The following is a 9,365-nucleotide window of genomic DNA, read 5'->3' as shown; positions in this document are numbered from 1 at the left end:
AGGCTTTTGTCACCACCCTCTTCCCCCCCCCCCCCCATTTATTTATTTTTGAGACAGGGACTCACATAGCTCCGAATGTCCTGGAACTATGTGGACCAGGCTGGCCTCAAATTCACTAAGATCCACTGGCCTCTGCCTTCTGAGTGCTGGGATTAAGTACTGGAGCCACAGAGGCTGGAGAGATGGCTCAGAGGTTGAGAGCTCTGTCTGCTCTTCCAGGGGTCCTGAGTTCAATTCCCAGCACCCACATGGTGGCTCACAAACATCTGTGATGAGATCTGGTACCTTCATCTGGCGTGCAGGCATGCACGCGGGCAGAACACTGTATACATAATAAATAAATTTTAAAAACCGTCCTGGAGCCACCATTTTAACTGTTGGTGTTTGAACATGTCTGCCGCATGTGTGCATGTCCTGGTGCAGGAACTGGGACCCCAGGATCTGTAGTTGCTTGTAGAGGTGAGCTTCCTGGGTCCTGGGAACAGAACTTGGTCTTCTTCTGAGCCATCTCTCCAATCCCTTCCAACAAAATTTGAACTAATGTATTTATTTGTTGTTAATTTTAGAAAGATTAATTCTGTGCGTTTAGTCTGCATGAGTCTGGTGCTAGCAGAGGCCGGGAGAGGGCTTCGGCTTCGGATCCCCTATTGCAGTTAGAGTCGTGAGCCACGGCGGATGCTGGGACTCAAATCTAGGTCCTCTGTCTGCAAGAGCGGCCGTTGCTTTTAGCCACCGAGCCATCTCTCCAGCCCCTCAAGCTTTTTACATTCTTATTTTACATGCATTGGCGTTTGGCCTGCACGTGTTTCTGTCTTTCTGTGACACCCTGAACTGGAGTCACAGCAGTTGTGGGCTGCCTTGCGGTTGCTGGGAACTGAACTCCGGGTTCTCGGGAAGAGCAGCCAGTGCTCCCAACTGCCGAGCCGTCTCTCCAGCGCCCCCACCCGACCCCACAGCTTTAACTGCTCTGTGGAGTTGAGTTCTCAGTCATCTGATTCCTGTGTCTCCCAGAAACTTAAATTCTATAGTTTACTTTCACATCTAATCCTCTAAACTTGAACACGTCCTCCTTTCCTCGGGAGCAGCGATCCTCTCCAGGCCGTTCAAACTCGCCGCCTCGTCACTAACCCTCCGAGCCTCCATCTTTGCCCCTGTTACTGCTTCCCTCTTGGCGGTTGCTTGTTTCCAGTTCCCTTCTCTCCTCCCCGCACTCTGTGAACCTCTGACGTCGGACTGTGGTATGTGGCCCTGCGCTACAGCCGGCTAAAGACAGAAGGGTCTACACGCGTGACTCAGTTTCCCCAGCTCTCTCGTGGTCTGAGGCCTTGGGACTTCTGCGCAGGCGTGGTAGAGCTCTTGAGCTCCGGACCGGGGCTGGGGTGGGGCTGTGATCGCTGCTTACGGGCCCTGGGGCAGGAAGGATCTGCTAAGTAGTTGCTTAGGAACAACCACTGGCCAAAAAAATAAATAAAAGGCTGTGGTCGGCAGGAAGCGGCTGGTGGGGGCTGGGTCCTTGCTAGGGTGCATGACCTCTCTGCCGGAACCGGGACTCGGGAGTCTGTGTTTCCGGAAAGACATTTGCCACGCGGGCCACACAGAAGCCCCTTCCCTAGGAGTATTCTTTCATGCCCATCCCTGGGGCTCGGGGTTCAGGGACAGCTTCCAGAGGGACGAGGGTCTCCATCACTCCCCCCGTCAGGTTCATCTGGGCCCTCTCGCCGGGGAACATGGCTCCCCTGCCTGGCACGCTGCTGACTAGACATTTTCAGAAGCACGCCTTCCGCTGGAGACTCCTAGTGGCCTCTATCGGTCCGGCTCGCCAAGGCGGACGCTGCGGACTAAGGCCTGGGGCTCGCGCCTGAGGCTTTCATCTGCCGCTCCGGCCCTCCTCCCGTATGGAAGCTTTGCGACTCGAATGAGATGCCATCCCAGTGTGGGCTGCCTCCAGTTCAAGCCGCCCCACCCTGAGCAGGCACCCTGTCCTCCCCGTGCCCTTGTCACACCTGCGAACAGGTTCTTGGACTGTGAAGAGCCAGGGCGGAGGCAATGTGCTCTTCAAATATGTCTAGCGTGATCGGTGAGCAAATTGATGAGCCAAAGTGGGAGCTCTTAGGGATCAGAAGTGGTTAAAAAGGTCAGGCGGGGGCTGGGGAGACGGTAAATGCTTGCCATGCGCCCAAGTAAAGGCCAGAGGTGCTGAAGATCTGCCTGTAAGGCTGAGGGCAGGTGGATCCTGAAGACAGAGCCCCTGGGCAGAGTTGGTGGGTTCCAGACTGTCAGAGGCCCTCAGTGAGTTGGAGAGCACAGACAAAGGCTCTGGGCCTTGACCTCTGGCCTCCCAGCCGTGTCTGTGCAGGCTCCGTACAGGCACATTCACAAACACCCAAAGAGACCACACACCCTGGGCTGGAGGTAGGTCATTGGCACAACTTGGGATTCGTTTAATCAGGCGCAGCAAAATTAAAATGTCAGGGTGGGCTGTCGGTCATCAAGAACACACCACATCGTCTCCACCTTGAATCCCAACAGCTGGGTGCCAGGGCGGTGTTCTTTAAAGATGTTTGATTAAGGTCATGATGACAAGGGAAGTCAAGCCACTCAGCTATGATCCCACCGCCTAAAGATCATCTTCCGTTCAGTCAGTGGGAGCAGGGCGCTGGGCCAGTCTTAGGGAGTACATGAGGGCGTGTCTGTGCGCTGAAGACAATGAGGATGCCAAATCCAAGAGGCATTTATTATAATGAGTGTGCAAGGAGGGTGGAGGGGGGCCATCTAATCCTCTGAGGCTCTGAAGGCTCCCGGTGACTCACTCTTCTTGGATCTGGGGCTGGGGCTGACATTTGCTCCCTGAGTTGGGCCCCGCTCCCCCTGGCCCTGGCCCGTGGCATCCTCAGTGTCTCCAGGCACTAAAGCCACATTCCTCAGGTAGTTGGTGTTGAAGCAGTTGGCTTGCTCATCCCCAGGAGACAGGCTACAGCAGAAGGCAGGGTCTTTCCAGGAGTTCTTCCGGGGGCCGCAGAGATCCTCAATGAAGGCCAGTTTCTGAAAAAGGAATGTAGAGGAGAGATAGTGGGGCGTGGGGGAGGTCAGAGGTTAGCCGTGGTGCCCTAGGTCCTCCCCCGCTCAGCCTCACTGCTTGCCCACTGGATTCCCTCCTGAGGCCAGAGACTGCAGGCTGGCCTAGCACAGCAAGATTCCTCGAGGCTGGCAGATGTGCACATCTGGAAAGGATAGGCTTGAGGCCCACGGCAGGGTTAAGAGCAGGTCTGAGGTGCTAAAAAGAAGGGTGCCCTCCACCTCTAGCTTCTCCCCGCTCCTCTCCGGGTGCCCGCACACTCACCTCCTCTTCACCACAGCAGGCCTGCTCGGGAAACGGCAGCTCACAGCAGCGGACGGTCATGTTCCGGATCAGCCCGGGGATCTGTTTACTGCGGTGGGCATGAAGGGGGTGGGGCTCAGGGTCTTTGTGCACCCCACAGCATCCAAACAAAGGCTGTCAGGGGTGGCGGGTGCCTATAACCCGGTTACCTGGGATCAAAACTACCCTTGGCCACAGAGTGAGACTCTTTGGAACCGGGAGATCATGACTTTGTCCTCCCCAAGGAAGGAAGAGGTTTTTGGGTAAGCAAGAGTGTCAGGAAGATCTGGGCAAGACTCACTGCTTGGTGAGAACTCTTCCATTTCCACAGAGATGGCCCATGAGGTTGGGGGTGACTCGACTGAGGTCAAGGGTCAAGACATCCCGGTCATAGTTGGGATAGGGAGCTAGGCCTGCAAAGCACTCATCCCGGGCAGGGCTAGGAGGGTAGTGGCAGCACGGGTGGGGGTGGGTCTTGATAGCCAGCTCCCGCTCGCAGTATCCATCCAGGGTATCCTCCCACTGCGGACAGAGAGAGGAGTCAGCGGCCTGGCCACAGGGCCGCCTCACAAGAGCCATGAGATGAGGCCCTGGGGGCCGACAGGGGAGGGTGAAGGACCAGAAGGCCAGGAGGCCACTGTGGAGGTGTGTGTTGGGAAGGGAGGGAGGAACACAGAGGAGGCTCCTAGGCGGCCACTGGAGATGAGCTGGGATGGTGGGTACAGAGGGTCAGCCGAGGCAGAGCTGGACGGACGGATGGACGGACGGCAGACAGGTGCGTGTGCGGGGTCAGGACGAGCTCAGGACGAGACACGGAGACTCAAGGTGAACAGACTCAGAGGACAGACAAGTGGATGGACGGACAGTCACAAGCGGACGAACGTGGACGTGCTCGCGGGAGGACGGACGGACCGCTGTAGAGTCAGCAGTTGGAGCTGGGCGGGCGGGCGGGCGGGCGGGCTCCGGGGGCGGCCGGGACGCCACTTACGGCCTTCAGTGCGCAGGTGTGGTTGTGGCCCTGGCGGCAGCAGGGCTGGAACGCCGTCTCCAGCCGGGTGAGGGCCTGCAGCTGCCTCAGGACGGGGTCGGTGGCCGGGAGGTGGCGTGGCACGGAGCGGAGGCGTCTCAGGAGGCAGATGTTTTTGACATTGTCCGGTGTGGGCAGCCCCGGGGGGAAGGCCAGCTGGGGCCCCGAGGACATGCCCGTCTGGAGGCCGGGGCACGGCCGCGGCGGGTAGTGGGGGCCAGGAGCCTCCTTCTGGAAGCAAGAGAACCGCTCCTCCCCACGCTGTTTGCAGCACCAGTGGGGTCGGGTCTTGACGGAGAACTCGGCCTCACAGAACCGGGTCATCGCGTCCTCCCACTAGAGTGACAGGGCTGGGTCAGCGCAGCAGCCCAGGCTGCGGGAAAGGCCCCTCGGCGGGTGGGGAAAGCAGCATGGCTGTGCTGTCTCGGGGCGCACAGGGGGGCCTCTGAGCTGGAGCCAGAGACGGGAACAGGCCCCCCGGACCTGGGGAGGTGCCTACCCTTACGCGCACGCACACGCACGCACGCACGCACACGCGCTCTCCTGGGGTTAGGCGACGCCCCAGCACAGAGCCAGAGCCTTACCACGAGCCTGGCGCAGTCCAGGCGGTTTGTGGAGCTGCGGCAGCGGCAGCAGCGGGAATAGCCTGTCTCCAGCAAGTTGAGGGTCTCTCCCTGGCGACTGAGGTGCGAGTAGCCGGTCTGCGGCAGGTTCCAGGGGCCGTACACCACGTGCCGCCGCTCGGGAAGGCAGATCTGGGCCAGGTTGTCCCGAGAAGGCCGTCCAGGAGGGAAGCCGTCCAGCCGGTGGCCCCAGACTCCCCTCCGGCCCTGCTGGCACTGCAGGGGCGGACTCCGGGGCTGCGGGGGGCGCTGGGCGCCCAGGGCGGCTGGCGGCTCTAGAGCAGGGAGAACAGTGGGAGCACACGTTAAGGCTGGGTGCTAGCTGGTAACTGATGCCGAACTTGGTACGTCCAGGCCTTAGCTGGGACCTGAGGCTGGGGGGTTGGGGGAGGGGGGAGGCTGCAGGCCTGAGGTGGGGGCTGCGGCTCTCTCCAGGGTTCTGAGCTTGGGGAGCAGCACAGTCACTCACCCTCCTTCTGGCTGGCCTGGACGATCTCTTCCTGATGTTGGACAGGAGGGCCTACTGGGGTAGAAGCAGCTGTGTGAACAGGCTTGTTGGGATGCACACGCTATAGGTACCGGCTAGCTCCCAGTGAGAAGGAACTCAGTAGACAGGCAAGTGAAAAACATGCTGTTTTATATCATTTAATCATATAACTGTTAAATAGGCATTATTTTCATTCTTCCTTCCCTTCTCCTCCTCCTTTTTTTTCAAAGACAGGGCCTCATGTATCCCAGGCTGGCCTTGAACTCAGTATGAAGCTAAGGATAGCCTTTTTTGGGGGGCAGGAGTGGGGGAGTGAGACAGGGCTTCTCTGTATAGACCAGGTTGCCCTGGAACTTGCTCTATAGACCAGGCTGGCCTCGCACTCACAGAGATCCGCTCTCCTCTGCCTCCCCAAGTGCTGGGATTAAGGCTGTGCACCACAGTCACCCGACCTGAGGATAACCTTTGAATGTCTAGTGTTTATGCCTTCTCCCAAGTGCTGGGATTGTGGGCAAGTGCCACCACACCCAGTTGATGTGCCGGGCATGGAACCCAGCGTGGTGTGGGTGCCAGCAAGGCATCCAAGGGCACAGATGAAGACAGGCTCAGGGATGTGAGCAGTTCACACAGGCAGCAAGTGGCCGAGGCCCCACCCACTCTGGCCCAAAGCCTATGCTGTGTGGAAAGAGCGGTCACTTACTTTCCTTCTGTTCAATAGGAACTTGGAGGGCGGGCTGCTGCTCCTGCAGGGGGATGGCTTCTTGAGGGACAGGATAGCCCACTGCAAGAAGGGTGGAGGTCAGGCACACGTGTGTCAGGGCCGGGGCAGGGGAACAGGGGAGCGCTCACCTTTGTCTTCAACAGGGCTCAGGAAAGCCGGCCACTCTTCCTTGTAGACAGGGCCGTCTTCTGGAGACAGAAGGGGCTGCACTGCAGAGTGGGCAGCGTGAGCAGGCTCCCACCTCTAGCCAGACAGCATCTGTGGGGGCCCCTCCTCCCCACCCGAAGGCAGGATGTATGCCAGATTAGAGGTCTAGAGGGCAATTTGTGATGGCCTCACCTTCCCTTTGCTCCTCAAAGAGGGGAGGGTCATGCAAAGAGGCTTCCAGGTGGTCTGTGCGGAGTCTCTGGGCTTGTGGTGGGGCAGGGGGCGCTGCGTAGCCTACTGGAGGCAAGAGGGAAGCCGCTCAGAGCCGACTGCCTCTCCTACACCCCCAGCCTGGTGCCTGCTCCCTGCAAACACGGCAGCCACACTGCCCTGACTGCCCTGTCCTCCTCTGACCCGGACAGCTAAAGAGGTCGGCCTGCTTAGTCCTTGGGTAGGAAGCTCTTACCTTCATGAAAGTGTTGGAAGAGGGGCTCTGGCTTCACCTCTCTCTGCCCTGAAGCCTTGAAGGCTGGAGGAAGGAAGAACAAGTCACGGGAAGTTCTGAGGGGTAAAGGACTGGAGGCCAAGAGTGCAGCAAGTCCACTGTGGGGACGGCTTGTGCCGCACCTCCCCTCCAACCTCCAACACAAACCTTCATGTGAGTGGCTGGGCTCTGGGAAAGCCTGAGTCTAAAGGAAAAGTGGCAGGGAAAAGGGGCCCAGTTTCCTGTCAGTCAGTATCCCCTCTGGTTGGGGCTTGTGGCTGCCGCCCCCATCGCCAATGCTCTGATGGTCCTCTGGGTTTCAGAGGACCCACCTCTCCCCAAACCTCCTCCTATAGGCCTTTTAGAAACCTTTAGGCCTTTGGGTAGGAAGCTCAGCCAAGTGTTTAAGCACCCTTCCGGTCAATCTCAGATTCTTACTTTTTTTTTTTAAATTTATTTATTTTATGTATATGAGTGTTCTATCTGCATTTACACCTGCCAGAAGAGGGAATCAGTTCACATTATAGATGGTTGTGAGCCACCATGTGGTTGCTGGGAATTGAACTCATGACCTTTGCAAGAGCAGACAGTGCTCTTAACCACTGAGCCATCTCTCCAGCCCCAGGTGTATGTGTGTGTGTGTGTGTGTGTGTATATATATATATATATACACACACACACACATATGTATATATATACATATATATGTATATATTCACTTTATTTTATTTTATAAAATAAAAAATTATTTTATTTTTATTCACTTTGTATCCCAGCTGTAGCCCCCTCCCTCATTCCCTCCCAATCCTACCCTCCCTCTCTCATCTCCTCCCATGCCCCTCCCCAAGTCCATTGCTAAGGGAGGTCCTCTTCCCCTTCCATCTGACCCTAGCCTATCAGGTCTCATCAGCACTGGCTGCATGGTCTTCCTCTGTGGCCTGGCAAGGCTGCTCCCCAATCAGAGGGAGGTGATCAAAGAGCCACCTACTGAGTTCATCTCAGAGACAGTCACTGTTCCCATTACTAAGGAACCCAGTTGGATACTGAGCTGCCATGGGCTACATCTGTGCAGGGGTTCTAGGTTACTTTGAGTTTCTTAAAAAAAAATGAAATAAATAATAAATTGTCTATCTTCCTATCCTATCTTCCTATCTATCTATCTATCTACCTACCTATCTATCTACCTACCTACCTACCTACCTATCCATCCATCCATCTAATGTGTGTGGAGGGGCCGGTGTGTCACAGTGAGTGTGTGTGCGTCAGAGGACAACTTGTGGGAGTCAGTTCTCTCCTTCCTGGGATGGAATTCGGGTCACCAGGCTTGTGGGCAAGCACCTTTGCACACTCAGCCATCTTACTGGCCCAGCTTTAGCTGTCTGACTGAGAGCTTAGGCCATCTGGAGCTGAACTGAAGGCACAAGCCTAGGGGCCAGGACAATGAGATGGAGCTTGACCAGATGCAGGCTCTATTGAACAAACCGAGTCTTCCTCCTGTCTAGAGTTGGCACCCCTTTTCAGCGTTCAAAGCAGTGTGTATGTGCACAACAAAGGGCGACTCTGGATGGACAGCCCTAACTGCTCCTCTAAGCAGTGAGTCAGTAGACTGAGTTTGCGCAGCCTGAGGGCCCCTTTTTCCTCCTCGCCTGCTTCATCGACCCTCCTCACACATCTCCACACAAGAGGCCCATCAGCCTGTGTATGCACCTGTCCTGTGTGGTCCATTTAACGCCAATTTTCATGTTTCTTAGCAACTATCTCTAGGTATCCCTCTCATGCCTCAGCCTCCCTTGTTAACGATTCAGGTGCCCCAGCCCACTGTGAGCATGTTCAAAAAAGGAAGCCAATTGCCCAACTGGTGAGGAGCTGTTTGGAGCAGGCTCCTAAGCAACCGCTGGCCCCACCCCGACTCACCTCCCTCAGAGGCAGCAGAAGCAAGAGCCAAGCAGGCCAAGACCAAGGCTGCTCTGGACATGGTCCCCATCCTGGGGCAAGAACTGGGCACTGGCCACCCAGAAGCTGGTAGTCCCAGGCACGTCTGGACTTGAAGGGCTGGGCGCTGCTGCAAGCTGCTCCTCTGGCTGCTGCCACTGCTGCTGTGAACTTCAAGGCCTGCTGTCTCTCTTTATATCTATCTCCCGCCCTCCTGTTTCCTGCCATGACTCAGTCCCAGCTGCTCCTCCTCTCACAGCCACTCCTCCCAAACTCCTTACAAGACTGGGAAGAATGGAGGTGATGGCAGGAACACTCATAGGACCTCCAAAGCTGCAGAGAATCATGGAGCAAGTTGACATCTGAACCCTTAAATTGTGCCTCAGTTTCCCATTTGTATACTATCCTTTATAGGGAAGGGATCTGACAATCTCCTGTATGGAAGAGGGGAAAGGGCACTAAGGATTTTTACTTGGGGTTGTGGGGGGGGAAGCTAAGGCTTCTCCCTTGCTGGTCAGAGGCCTCAGTATCCCTTTCAAGGCCTCAGCTCTGGGACAGAGGAAGGCAGAGCAGAACCCGGTCTCAT

The 9,365-nt window shown here is 56.7% G+C and overlaps 1 protein-coding gene across 5 annotated transcripts; it reads right to left on the bottom strand.

Annotated features, from left to right (window-relative positions):
* Positions 1–2,407: 2,407 nt before the first annotated feature.
* Positions 2,408–9,046, bottom strand: Ecm1 (extracellular matrix protein 1). 5 transcript variants are annotated; one of them, XM_055603681.1, is made up of 11 exons: positions 8,762–9,046; positions 6,830–6,892; positions 6,556–6,657; positions 6,345–6,404; positions 6,196–6,276; positions 5,478–5,531; positions 4,970–5,283; positions 4,347–4,721; positions 3,660–3,880; positions 3,341–3,428; positions 2,408–3,042 (listed from the first exon to the last, which is right to left on the bottom strand). In XM_055603681.1, exons 1-11 carry the CDS (start codon positions 8,829–8,831, stop codon positions 2,773–2,775), a joined length of 1,698 nt encoding a protein of 565 aa, XP_055459656.1. In that variant the 5' UTR covers positions 8,832–9,046; the 3' UTR covers positions 2,408–2,772. The 5 variants fall into 5 exon arrangements, with proteins under 5 accessions (XP_055459656.1, XP_055459655.1, XP_055459654.1 ...); XM_055603680.1 differs by having other exon boundaries at positions 6,556–6,660; positions 8,762–9,042; XM_055603679.1 differs by having other exon boundaries at positions 6,345–6,425; positions 8,762–9,041.
* Positions 9,047–9,365: the final 319 nt, after the last annotated feature.

The sequence above is a fragment of the Psammomys obesus genome, unplaced genomic scaffold, assembly GCF_907164565.1.
Source record: "Psammomys obesus unplaced genomic scaffold, mPsaObe1.curated_primary_1811, whole genome shotgun sequence".
Taxonomy (NCBI): Eukaryota; Metazoa; Chordata; class Mammalia; order Rodentia; family Muridae; genus Psammomys; species Psammomys obesus.
Note: the sequence above shows the minus strand (reverse complement) of the source record. Positions and strands in the feature narration are given on the sequence as shown.